This window comes from Musca domestica, unplaced genomic scaffold (assembly GCF_030504385.1).
Source record: "Musca domestica strain aabys unplaced genomic scaffold, Musca_domestica.polishedcontigs.V.1.1 27, whole genome shotgun sequence".
Classification (NCBI taxonomy): Eukaryota; Metazoa; Arthropoda; class Insecta; order Diptera; family Muscidae; genus Musca; species Musca domestica.
Genome location: NW_026712286.1, coordinates 11,126,320 through 11,140,196, shown reverse-complemented (window position 1 = coordinate 11,140,196; position 13,877 = coordinate 11,126,320). Strand labels below are relative to the sequence as shown.

The window sequence follows — 13,877 nt, the reverse complement described above, 5'->3', positions numbered from 1 at the left end:
TTATTTTGATTTGTGTTTTTGATTTACACCAAAAACACGCAGCCATTCATCCATTCATTCACTCTCCTCTCTCTCACACACACCCACACACACACTCTCATTGATACATACTCGGCGACGCCACTCTGCCAAAATAAACGGTTGTTTTTTTTTGTTTTTTTTTTTTTTTTGAGGCCAAAGAGCAGCCAATGTTTACACAGTCACACACTTTTACTCCCCCAACAACAACAACAACGGCAACAACTATTCGTCAAATGGCAATTTTACGAGACTTGAACGAAAGAAAACCGGCAAACCGCACGATATACACGCTTGAAAGTTCACGGCACAATGATCAGTTTTACATTGACGATGTGGGCTATATGTTGTTGTGGTGGGATAGATAGAGTGCGGTTTATCCATGACAATAATCGTCGTTGTCAAATGTAGTGATTTTAGGGGGAAGAGAAAACTAAAAAGAGAAAGAAACAATGTTGGAGAAGAGAAATTTTGGGAGAGTTCATGGCAGAGATTTTTGTCTTATTAATTGGTTAGCCAAAGAACATAAGTTAATGGAAATAATTACGAACGGTTTTAGAAAACGACGACAACACTGAGAAAAAAAACGAGAAAAAATATTTTATGTGTTGTTTAATGGAAGACGGCCCGATGCTGGGCAAGAGGATATATTTATGGAAATAATAAGCAACCACACTTGAGAAATGACGGCACACGGTGCAGTGTCCCTGATTTGTAGGCAGCTGAGGAACGTCAGCCAGGGTGGTTTTGGCGCAATTACGTTCAGGATGGTGTGCAGGCCATTAAAGAAGGCCTCAGATGAGCTCTTCCTTAGAAGAGGTCTTCCATAAAAGACGGCGTCAGACGAGGCCTTCCATAAAATATGACTCAAATGAGGTGATCCATAAAAGACGGCGATAGATGAAGTCTTCCATTAAAGACGGCCTCAGATAAGATCTTCACAAAATACGACCTTAGATAAGGCCTTAGATGAGGTCTTCCATAAAATACATAACTTGAGATCTTCATAAAAAACGGCCTCAGATGGGGTCTTCAAAAAAAAAAACGACTTTAAATGAGTTCTTCCATAAAAGAAGGCCTCAGATGAGCTCTTCCATAAAAGACCACCTCAGATGAGGTCTTTCATAAAAGACGGTCTCAGATGAGGTTTTCCACTAAGAGACGGCCTCATATCTGGTCTTCCACAAAAGACGGCCTTAGAAGAGGTCTTCCATAAAAGAAGGCCTTAGAAGAGGTCTTCCATAAAAGACAGCATCAGATGAGGCCTTCCATAAAAGATTGGCTTAGATGAGGCCTTCCATAAAAAATGGCCTCAGATTAGATCTTCCATAGGGTGGTTTTGGCGCAATTACGTTCAGGATGGTGCAGTCGTCTCTCAATTCGTATTGGCCACGAATTGACGAAGATGTGCATGACGTCTGCCCGGCGTGTGATACAGGCCCGCACAATTTAATTGCACTGTCAACCTATCCAACTCACTCCAGAAGATCTCCGGTTATAGCCCATTAAGTTAGCCGAATTTATAGACCTGGAGCTCGAACCAGATTAGCAGAATCCAAAAATCTGCATGTATTACTGCTACAACAACAGCAGCAACAACCAGAAAAGTCCTCCACGTCATTATAGGTTGGTGCTGTTGCCTTAATTCATATTGGGCGCCACTTTGTAGAATGGTAAATGTCCTGCCAAATCTTTGCAACATTGTAACGCGAATTTGTGGCTACAGCTGGTAACAGATTACTGCATCTTTAAATTTGAATACGGTTGTAGAACTGCTGCAACAACAACAACAAAGGTGATATCTTATCGCCAAGTTAATATAACCTTCTGGCAGACAAAAGAGCCCATAAAAAATTGCAGGTTATAAACGAATATTTTTTTTATCAGAAATCATAAAAATTATTCGAAAAAATGAATTTAAAATTATTTTTTGTCAATCATCCGCAAACTTGCAGTTCGAAAAGGTGCTTTCGAAAATTAAATATGCGAATATTGTGGCTAATATTAAAAATAGGCCTAGTGGCTGGATTCTGGTCAAAAGCCAGGCCCAAACAGGTGTCGGTGCCGCCAAATATGGTCATAATTTGGCGGATGATTTGGTAGGCCTCCAAAATTTTAAAAAGTCATAAATTTTTCCAAAATCTCGATACGAAAATATTCAAATTTTGCGAATTTTTCCATCCCCCCGCAGGGTTTTGATGACATCAGCTTTCGCGGCAACAATGAATTTTGACACCAACATCGATGCCTTGGCCTATCATGGCAGGATATTACAACGTCATTATACCCCAGCAGTGTGTACACCATCAAGGGCGACATTGCTGACGGGATTATATCCCATACACACGGGTAAGAAGGTAGAGGATTTTTAAAGAGGAAAAACAACTGATTTCAAATTTTAATTTCATATCCACCAGGAACCCAACATTTGTCCTGCTCAACGAGGAACCCTGGGGAATTTTGAAAAATCACACCACCATGGCGGAGGTATTTCAGGCGCATGGTTATTCCACAAATTTGGTGGGTAAATGGCACATGGGCATGGGTCGCAGAGAGTATACGCCCACCTTCAACGGGTTCGATCAACACTATGGATATTGGGGGGCCTTTGTGGATTACTATCGGCGAATGAGTAAAATGCCGGTAAGTTTTGAATTTTGGGATTTTTTATATTTGGGTCTAATGCCTCATCTTCCCAGACCATTTCAGTTGGGTTATGATTTTCGAAGGAATATGGAGTTGGAATATCCTCCCGAGGGTTCATATGTAACCAATTTGCTAACCCAGGAAGCGGAGGATATTATTTTGAGAAAATCCGGTACAGAGCCGTTATTTTTGCTGGTCTCTCATTTGGCCACCCATGCCAGCAATGATGATGATCCCTTGCAGGCTCCCTTGGAGGAGATGGAGAAGTTCTCCTATATCTCGGATGTGAAGAGGAGAACCTATGCAGGTGAGGATACAAATTTTCAATTCGGCGTTCATATAAGATGGCCTCATATGAGGTCTATCATAAAAGACGGCCTCAAATGAGGTCTTCCATAAAAGACGGCCTGAGATGGGGTCTTTCATAAAAGACGGCTTCAAATAAGGTATTCCATAAAAACGGCCTAAGATGTGGTCTTCCATGAAAGACGGCCTCAGATGAGGTCTTCCATAAAAGACGGCGTCAGATGAGGACTTCCACAAAAATCGGCCTTAGATGAGGTCTTCCATAAAAGACGTCCTGAGATGAGGTCTTCCATAAAAAATGGCATTAGATGAGGTCCTCCATAAAAGACGACCTCATATAAGGTCTTTCACAAAAGACAGCCTCAAATGAGGTTTTCCATAAAAGACGGCCTCAGATGAGGTCTTCGGTAAAAAATGGCCTCAGACGAGGTCTTCCAAAAAATAAAACAGCCATAGATGAGGTCTCCTTTAAAGGCCGGCCTAAAATGGCGTCTTTCACAAAAGACGGCTTAAAACAAAATCTCCCATAAAATACGGCCTCAGATGAGGTCTTCCATAAAAGGCGGCCTAAGATAAGGTATACCATAAAAACGGCCCTCATATGAGCTCTCTCCATGAAAGACGGCATCTCTTGAGGTCTTTCATAAAAGATGGCCTTAGGTGAGGTCTTCCATAAAAGACGGCCTCAGATGAAGTCTTTCATAAAAGACAACCTCAGATGAGGTCTTCCATAAAAGATAACCTCAGATGAGGTCATCCATAAAAGGACGGCCTTAGATGAGGTCTTCTATAAAAACGGCCTCAGATAAGGTCTTCCACAAAAAACGGACTCAATGAGGTCTTCCATAAAAGACGGCCTTAGATGAGGTCTTCTATAAACAACGGCCTCAGATAAGGTCTTCCACAAAAGACGGGCCTAGATGAGGTCTTTCATAAAAGACGACCTCAAATGAGGTCTCCCATAAAAGACGGCCTCAGATGAGGTCTTTCATAAATGACGGCCTCAGATAAGGTCTTCCACAAAAGACGGGCCTAGATGAGGTCGTTCATAAAAGGACGGCCCCAGATGAGGTCTTCCATAAAAGGCTACCTAAGGTAAGGTCTTCCATAAAAGACGGCCTTAGAAGAGGTCTTCCATAAAGATGGCTAAGATGAGGTCTTCCACTAAAGACGGCCCTCAGATGAGGTCTTCTATAAAAGAGGCCTTAGAAGAGGTCTTCCATAAAATACAGCCTTGGGAGAGGTCTTCCACAAAAGACGGGCCTAATGAGGTCTTCCACAAAAGACGGGCCTATATGAGGTCTTTCACAAAAGACGGCCTTAGAGGAGGTCTTCTAAAAAGTCGACCTCAGATGAGGTCTTCTAAAAGGCGGCCTCAGACGAGGTCTGCCATAAAATACAGCCTCACATGAGACCTTCCTGAAGAGTTATTCTTTCTTCTTAGCCATGGCTTCCAAATTGGATGAAAGTGTGGGTCGCATTATCCAGGCCCTGGATAAAGCCCGAATGCTAAGCAACTCCATTATTTTATTCCTCTCCGATAATGGAGCCCCCTCGGTGGGTCTGTACAGCAACACGGGCTCCAATTGGCCATTGAAGGGGGTAAGTTACCTCAGCCAATCCAAATTACAAATCTCATAACCCTTTTCTTCCCTTAGCAAAAAAATTCTCCCTGGGAGGGTGGTCTACGGGTTCCTGGTGTCATTTGGAGTCCTTTGTTGAAGAATCGTGGATCGATTTTTCACCGCCCATATATATGGCGGATTGGTTGCCCACACTGGCTGCGGCATCCAAATTGAATTGGATCTCCCTCTGGATGGCTTAAATCTATGGCCAGATTTGGTGGGTGGTGTTGAATTATCCGACCCATTTCAACGGCAACGTGAAATTGTCCATATGCTGGATGAGATATGGAACATAACAAGCTATATGAGGGGTCAGTGGAAATATATTCAAGGGACAACTATAGATGGACAATACGACCGGGTGCTGGTGCAAAGGGATGCGAATACCACAGATCCCAGATCCTTGGACTATGAAAAATCCATCAAATCTTCCATGGCATCCCTCAGTCTGCGAAAATATGATCGCATACCGTTGTCAAAGAAGAAGATCCAAGAATTTCGTTCCAGCGCCCAAATCCAGTGTGGATATGAGGAGGAGGAGGCAACACCCTGTGATGCCACCCGCGAAGAATGTCTCTATGATCTATCCAAAGATCCTTGTGAGCAAAACAATTTGGCCTCTCAGCCCGGATATGAAAGTATTTTACAAGAAATGCGAGAGAGAGTGGAAAGTCTCAGATCCACAGCAGTGCCTCCGAAGACCGGTGGGAGTTTATTACCCTATGATCCTTCCTATCATGATTGTGTTTGGTCGAATTTTGTGGAGGATGAGCCCACGGACTGTAAGTGTTACTCAGTGAAGGATTTTAGATTTTATTATACATCTCCTCCTCTCTCTCTCCCTCCCCCCTTTCTCATTCTCCCTCTCTATTCTCTCTCTTGTAGATGTTTTGCAGTGCAGCTATGAGTCCACACCCTGTCAAGGCTGATAATCACAGCAAATTAATTTGGCTTTTACAGGAATAAAAAATAATTTTAAAAGAAAGAAAATCCAGGATACCTGATAGAATCCTTACAGCGGAACCCGTAATATTTATTTTGGATTTAAAATGCAAATTAAAACTAAAAATATGTACCGAAATCTCATGCAAAATATTTTTATTTTATTTGGGCTAAACAGGCGCAATTCAAAGCATACTTTCAGGCAAAACATATTTGCTCAGCTATAGTAGCTTGGCCTCTAGCTATTTTTAAGAGATGGCGCCAATTCATTATTTCCGATTAAGAACAAAAGTTATCGGGCCATATTATGACAAAAATGTCGTTATCGAACATCATTTCCATGGAATGTATTGTTATCGGTCAAAATTTCTTTGGAAAATGTTGTTATCGAAAAACTTTGCTATAAAAATAATTGTTATCGAACAACTTTTCTATTGAAAATGTTGTTATCGAACAACTTTTCTATAGAAATAGTTGTTATCGAACAACTTTTCTATAGAAATAGTTGTTATCGAACAACTTTTCTATAGAAATAGTTGTTATCGAACAACATTTCTATAGAAATTTCTATATAAAATGTTGTTATCGAACAACTTTTCTGTAGAAATAGCTGTTATCGAACAACTTTTCCATAGAAACAGTTGTTATCGAACAACTTTTTCTATAGAAATAGTTGTTATCGAACAACATTTCTATAGAAAATGTTGTTATCGAAAAACATTTCTATAGAAAATGTTGTTATCGAACAACTTTTCCATAGAAATAGTTGTTATCGAACAACTTTTCAATAGAAATAGTTGTTATCGAACAGCTTTTCTATAGAAATAGTTGTTATCGAACAACTTTTCTATAGAAAATGTTGTTATCGAACAACTTTTCAATGGAAAATGTTGTTATCGAACAACATTTCTATAGAAAATGTTGTTATCGAACAACGTTTTTATAGGAAATAATGTTATCGAACAACTTTTCTATAGAAAATGTTGTTATCGAACAACTTTTCTATAGAAATAGTTGTTATCGAACAACTTTTCTATAAAAATAGTTGTTATCGAACAACTTTTCTATAGAAACAGTTGTTATCGAATAACTTTTCTATAGACAACGTTGTTATCGAACACATTTTCTATAGACAACGTTGTTATCGAACACATTTTCTATAGAAAATGTTGTTATCGAACACATTTTCTATAGAAAATGTTGTTATCGAAAAACATTTCTATAGAAAATGTTGTTATCGAAAAACTTTTCTATAGAAAATGTTGTTATCGGACCACTTTTCTATAGAAAAGGTTGTTATCGAACAACTTTTCTATAGAAAAGGTTGTTATCGAACAACTTTTCTATAGAAAATGTTGTTATCGAACAACTTTTCTATAGAAAATGTTGTTATCGAACAACTTTTCTATAGAAAATGTTGTTATCGAACAACTTTTCTAAAGAAAATGTTGTTATCGAACAACTTTTCTATAGAAAATGTTGTTATCGAACAACTTTTCTGTAGAAATAGTTGTTATCGAACACATTTTCTATAGAAAATGTTGTTATCGAACAACATTTCTATAGAAAATGTTGTTATCGAACACATTTTCTATAGAAAATGTTGTTATCGAACACATTTTCTATAGAAAATGTTGTTATCGAACACATTTTCTATAGAAAATGTTGTTATCGGACAACTTTTCTATAGAAAATGTTGTTATCGAATACATTTTCTATAGAAAATGTTGTTATCGAACACATTTTCGATAGAAATGGTTGTTATCGAACAACTTTTCTATAGAAAATGTTGTTATCGAACAACTTTTCTGTAGAAATAGTTGTTATCGAACAACATTTCTATAGAAAATGTTGTTATCGAACAACATTTCTATAGAAAATGTTGTTATCGAACAACATTTCTATAGAAAATGTTGTTATCGAACAACTTCTTCTGTAGGAAATGTAGTTATCGGAAATGTTTTGTTTTATTTTAGTTTTAAAAATATTAAAATTTATTCTAATTTTTTTTCCTCGAAATTTTTATGGAATCGAATCTAGACATGTGCCGATAACAAATCCTGCAAATGCTCTCTATCCGGTACTACGTCTACATTTTCAGTATTCTTACGCCGCCTACATTTTGCAATGATTCGAAATGATAATAGAAGCAAAATACACAAGGATATTTCATAGAATAAAAAGAATGCCATGAATTTGGTAGAATTTTTCGACAAGGTCCCGACTCATAGGTGCATTGCCGTCTATCTGAAAACGAGAGAGAAAGGGGAGCTTTAAAAGTTGTTTCCCTTAAAAATTGACAGCAAACCTACAAATTGTCATCTCCTCTTCCACAAAATTCGACCACACACAATAATGATAGGATGGATCATAGTTCAGCAGGCTACCACCGGTCTTCGGAGGCACTGCTGTGGATCTGAGACTCTCCACTCTCTCTCGGAATTCTTGTAAAATACTTTCATATCCTGGCTGAGAGGCTAAATTGTGTTGCTCACAAGGATCTTTGGCTAGATCATAGAGACATTCTTCGCGGGTGGCATCACAGGGTGTTGCCTCCTTCTCCTCATGATCACAATGGATTTCGGCGCCGGAACGAAATTTTTGGATCTTCTTTTTTGACAACGGTATGCAATCATATTTTCGAAGACTTAGGGAGACCATGGAAGATTGAATCGCCTTTTCATAGACCAAGGATCTGGGATCTGTGGTATTTCGGTCTCTTTGCATCAGCAGCCGATCGTATTCGCCATTTATGGTTGTTCCTCGAATATATTTCCACTGACCCCTCATATAGCTGGTTACGTTCCAAATCTCATCCAGTATATGAACGATTTCACGTTGCCGTTCAAATGGGTCGAATAATTCAACACCATCCACCAAATCAGGCCATAGATTTAAGCCATCCAGGGGGAGATTCAATTCAATTTCGGCTGCCGCCGCCAATGTGGGCAACCAATCCGCCATATATATGGGCGGATGAAAAATCGATCCAGGATTTTTCAACAAAGGACTCCAAATGACACCAGGAACGCGTAGGCCACCCTCCCAGGGAGAATTTTTTTGCTGAGAGGAGAAAATGGTTCTGAGATTATAATTTGGAATTCGATGAGATAACTTACCCCCTTCAATGGCCAATTGGAGCCAGTGTTGCTGTACAGACCCACCGAGGGGGCTCCATTATCGGAGAGGAATAAAATAATGGAGTTGCTTAGCATTTGAGCTTTATCCAGAGCCTGAATAATGCGACCCACACTTTCATCCAACTTGGAAGCCATGGCTAAGAAGAAAGAAGAACTTTTCAGGAAGGCCTCAAAAGAGGGCGTGTTTTGCAGATGATCTCATCTGAGGCCATTTTTTATAGAGTCCGTTTTTTATGGAGGAACTCATTTTAGGCCGTTTTTTATGGAGGAACTCATTTGAGGCCGTATTTTATGGAGGAACTTATCTAAGGCCGTATTTTATTCAGGAACTCATCTGAGACCGTATTTTTTGGAGACCTTATCTGAGACCGTCTTTTGTGGAAGACCTCATCTGAGACCGTATTTTATGGAGGAACTCATTTTAGGCCGTTTTTTATGGAGGAACTCATCTAAGGCCGTATTTTATGAAAGACCTCATCTGAGGCCTCCTTTTATGGAAGACTTCATCTGAGGCCGCCTTTTGTGAAAGACCTCATCTGAGGCCGTTTTTTTATGGAGGAACTCATCCGATGCCGTCTTTTATGGAAGACTTCATCTGAGGCCGCCTTTTGTGGAAGACCTCATCTGAGGCCGTTTTTATGGAAGACCTCATCTGAGGCCGTTTTTTATGGAAGAACTCATCCGATGCCGTCTTTTATGAAAGACCTCATCTGAGGCCGTCTTTTATGGAAGACCTCATCTGCAGCCTCCTTTTATGGAAGACTTCATCTGAGGTTGTCTTTTATGGAAGACCTCATCTGAGGCCGTCTTTTATAAAAGACCAGATCTAAGGCCGTCTTTTATGGAAGACCTCATCTGAGGCCGTCTTTTATGGAAGACTTCTCTCAAAATGAAAATTTGTATCCTCACCTGCATAGGTTCTCCTCTTCACATCCGAAATATAGGAAAACTTCTCAATCTCCTCCAAGGGAGCCTGCAAGGGATTATCATCATTGCCGGCATGGGTGGCCAAATGGGAGACCAGCAAAAATAAAGGCTTTGTACCGGAATTTCTCAAAATAATATCCTCTGCCTCCTGGGTTAGCAAATCGGTTACATATGAACCCTCGGGGGGACATTCCAAATCCATATTCCTTTGAAAATCATAACCCAAACTGAAATTGGTCTTGGAAGTAAAGACATTACAACCAAATGTAAAAAATCCCAAAATTCAAAACTTACCGGCATTTTACTCATTTTCCTGTAGTAGTCTACAAAGGCTCCCCAATAGCCATAGTGTTGATCGAACCCGTTGAAGGTGGGCGTATACTCTTTGCGACCCATGCCCAAATGCCATTTACCCACCAAATTTGTGGAATAACCATGCGCCTGAAATACCCCCGCCATGGTGGTGTGATTTTTCAAAATTCCCCAGGGTTCCTCGTTGATGAGCACAAAATGTTGGCTTCCTGAGGGGGATAGAGGAATTTGTAGGTTTTAATCATGTTTTTAGTCAGTAGAATCCCTCTGCCTCCTTACCCGTATGTATGGGATATAATCCCGTCAGCAAGGCCGCCCTTGATGGTGTACACATGGCTGGGGCATAGTGCCGTTGCAATATCTTGCCATGATAGGCCAAGGCATCGATGTTGGGTGTCAAAATACATTGTTGCCGCGAAAGCTGACATCATCAAAACCCTGGAGGGATTTGTGAAAATATTTGGTAATTTTAAAAATATTCGTACCTCAGAAAATTTTTTTTTTTTTTTTTTTTTTTGAAAAATAGAGATTTTCCTTTTGCCAAGCCTACCAAATCATCAGCCAAAATTATGATAATATTTGGTGGAACAGCCGATGAATCCTCCTCCTGGACCCTAGCGGACATGGCCCTCAGGGAAAAAGCCAACAATAAAAGTAATAATAACCACATTTAACCTGTCTCTCTCTCTCATTGACTTATAGCTACGGCTGCAATACAGCAACTGAATGGAATATTTTTTAATCATTTCCCATAAATGTTAATCATTTTTTATAAATTATTTAACAAACTACAGTTATTTCTGATAAATATTTATTTAGCCTGCATTTGCCATTGACCAGCATTGTCAACAAATGGATGGATGGGTGTAAATTAAAGCAGCGAAAGGTAACAGCAAAAGCCACTGACTTTCTATTAAATGGTGTGCAAATACCAAAGCATACTCTTAGGCGCCAATAATTGAAAGTTGCCCACATTTCTCAGACATTTAACAAGAGATGGCAATAAATGACTTTTCAGCCAATATTTGGTCTTTTCCATTTTTGGGCATCGGAAAAAAATTGCAAAAATAGTCGATTCTGGCAGGTTCTGCATCAGAGCAATAGTGGTAGGAAAAGCGGAATATTGGACAATTTTCAATCCATTTTTTTATATCCTCAGCCTAGCCATATGGAGAGGGTATATATCATTCGATAAGGCCAAAATATCATAGAAATCATAGAAATAACGATTTTAGACCCCAGGTCTCTTTGGAACAAATCCATTTCAGGATATTTTGAGTCGATCTAGCGATGTCCGTCCATCCATATGTCTGGCTGCTGCGCACGATAACTCTCGAAGGGAGTATTCGATTTGCTCCAAACTTGGTGCATCGTAATATTTTTATCAAACTTAGATCGAGTTTGGAGATGGGCAATATCGATCCACTACTTCCAGTACCTCCCACACTAAATGTCAATATTTTCAAAGACAATACTTTTTTGCACAGAAAGAGAAAGGATAATCCGATTTTGCTCCAACTTTGCGAATCTTAATATATGCATCAGTGCTAGGCCAGTTGAGAAAATGAACAATATCGGTAGACTCCATCAAGTACCTCCCACACAAAGGGTCAAAATTTGGAATAATCATAACTCTTTTAAAATTTAATGTAAGGGTCCGATTGTCTTCAAATTTCACACATTACAATATTTTTATTAACCCAAGGTCTGGTGTGAAGATTAGATATATCGGTCCACTCCTTCTGGTACCTCCCCCACAAAAGGGTCAAAATTTTGAATATCCATGAAGCTCATAAAACGCCAAATGTTCATCCGATTCCATTTAAACTTGGCGCATCTCAATATTTTCATAGACACGAGATTTGCTGTAAAGTTGGTAGAAATCGGACCATTCCTTCTGGTACCTTCCCCACAAAGCGGTCAAAATTTTGAATAACCAAAACGATTATAAAATCCGATATAAGCATCCAACTCTATTCAAACTTCACACATGTCATTATTTCCACTAATACAAGATATGCTGTGAAGATGGAATATATCGGTCCACTCCTTCTGGTACCTCCCCCACAAAAGTGTCAAAATTCCGAATATCCATGAAGCTCATAAAACGCAAAAATTAACATCCGATTCCATTCAGACTTGGCACATCTCAATATTTTCATCAACACTAGATTGGTTGTAAAGATGGTAGAGATCGGACGAGTTCTTCTGGTACCTCCCCCACAAAGGGTTAAAATTTGGAATATTTATAACTCTTATAAAATGTGATGTAAGAGTCCGATTGTCTTCAAATTTCACACATCCCATTATTTTTATTAATCCAAGATCTGGAGTGAAGATGGTATGTATCGGCCCACTCCTTCTGGTACCTCCCCCACAAGAGGTTCAAAATTTTGAATATCCACGAAGCTCATAAAACACGAAATTAACAACCGATTTCATTCAAACTTGACACATCTCAATATTTCCATGAACATAAAATATGATGTGAATATGGTAGAGATCGGAGAATTCCAATTGGTACCTTCCCCACAAAAGGTTCAAAATTTTGAATAACCAAAACGATTATAAAATTCGAAATACTCATCCGTTTCTCTTCATATTTTACACATACCATTATTTTTACTAACACAAGATCTGCTGTGAAGATGGAATATATCGGTCCACTCCTTCTGGTACCTCCCCCACAAAAGTGTTAAAATTCCGAATATCTATGAAGCTTATAAAACCCGAAATTATCATCCGTTTTCATTCAGACTTGGTACATCTCAATATTTCCCTCAACACAAGATCTGTTGTAAAGATGGTAGAGATCGGACCATTTATTCTGGTACCTTCCCCACAAAAGGGTCAAAATTTCGAATAATTATAGCTCTTATAAAATGTGATGTATGAGTCCGATTGTCTTCAAATTACAGATATCCCATAATTTCTATTAACCCAAGATCTGGTGTGAAGATGGGATATATCGGTCCACTCCTGCTGGTACCTCCCCCATAAAAGCGTTAAATTTTTGAATATCTATGAAGCTCATAAATCTCGAAATTAACATCCGATTTCATTCAGACTTGGTACATCTCAATATTTCCCTCAACACAAGATCTGTTGTAAAGATGGTAGAGATTGGACCATTCCTTCTGGTACCTCCCCCACAAAGGGGTCAAAATTTTGAATAACCAAAACGATAATAAAATCCGAAATAAGCATCCGATTCTCTTCATATTTCCCACATCCAATTATTTCTACTAACACAAGATCTGGAGTGAAGATGGTATGTATCGGCCCACTCCTTCTGGTACCTCCCCCACAAAAGGGTCAAAATTTTGAATACCCACGAAGCTCATAGAACGAGAAACTCACATCCGATTCCATTCAGACTTGGTACATCTCAATATTTCCATCAACACAAAATATGCTGTGAAGGTGGTAGAGATCGGACCATTCCCTCTGGTACCTCCCTCACAAAAGGGTCAAAATTTTGAATAACCAAAACGATTATAAAATCCGAAATAAGCATCCGATTCTCTTCAAATTTCACACGTGTCATTACTTTTACTAACACAAAGTCTGGTGTGAAGATGGAATATATCGGTCCATTCCTTTTGGTACCTCCCCCACAAAAGTGTTAAAATTTTGAATATCTAAGAAGCTCATAAATCGCGAAAATAACATCCGATTCCATCCATTCGGCACATCTCAATATTTCCCTCAACACAAGATCTGTTGAAAATATGGTAGAGATCGGACGACTCCTTCTGGTACCTCCCCCACAAAGGGGTCAAAATTTTGAATATCCATGAAGCTCATAAAACGCGAAATTAACCTCCGATTTCATTCAAACTTGGCACATCTCAATATTTACATCAACACAGGATCTGTTGTAAAGATGGTGGAGATCGGACTATTACTTCTGGTACCTCCCCCACAAAGGGTCAAAATTTCGAATAACCAAAACGTTTAT

The 13,877-nt window shown here is 39.2% G+C and overlaps 1 protein-coding gene and 2 pseudogenes across 1 annotated transcript; 1 reads left to right on the top strand and 2 right to left on the bottom strand.

The window, feature by feature from the left end:
- The window catches only part of LOC131803147 (battenin-like), a 12,279-nt pseudogene extending 10,180 nt beyond the window's left edge, over positions 1-2,099 (bottom strand).
- A 141-nt stretch (positions 2,100-2,240) lies between these two features.
- Positions 2,241-5,622, top strand: LOC131803146 (arylsulfatase J-like; annotated as a pseudogene).
- Positions 5,623-7,626: 2,004 nt separating this feature from the next.
- Positions 7,627-10,623, bottom strand: LOC131803145 (arylsulfatase B-like). The gene is given in 8 exon segments (XM_059124221.1): positions 7,627-7,784; positions 7,850-8,600; positions 8,657-8,814; positions 9,587-9,842; positions 9,899-10,125; positions 10,196-10,321; positions 10,324-10,354; positions 10,467-10,623. Coding segments are annotated over 8 exon segments (1,827 nt in total). The 5' UTR covers positions 10,587-10,623.
- Positions 10,624-13,877: the final 3,254 nt, after the last annotated feature.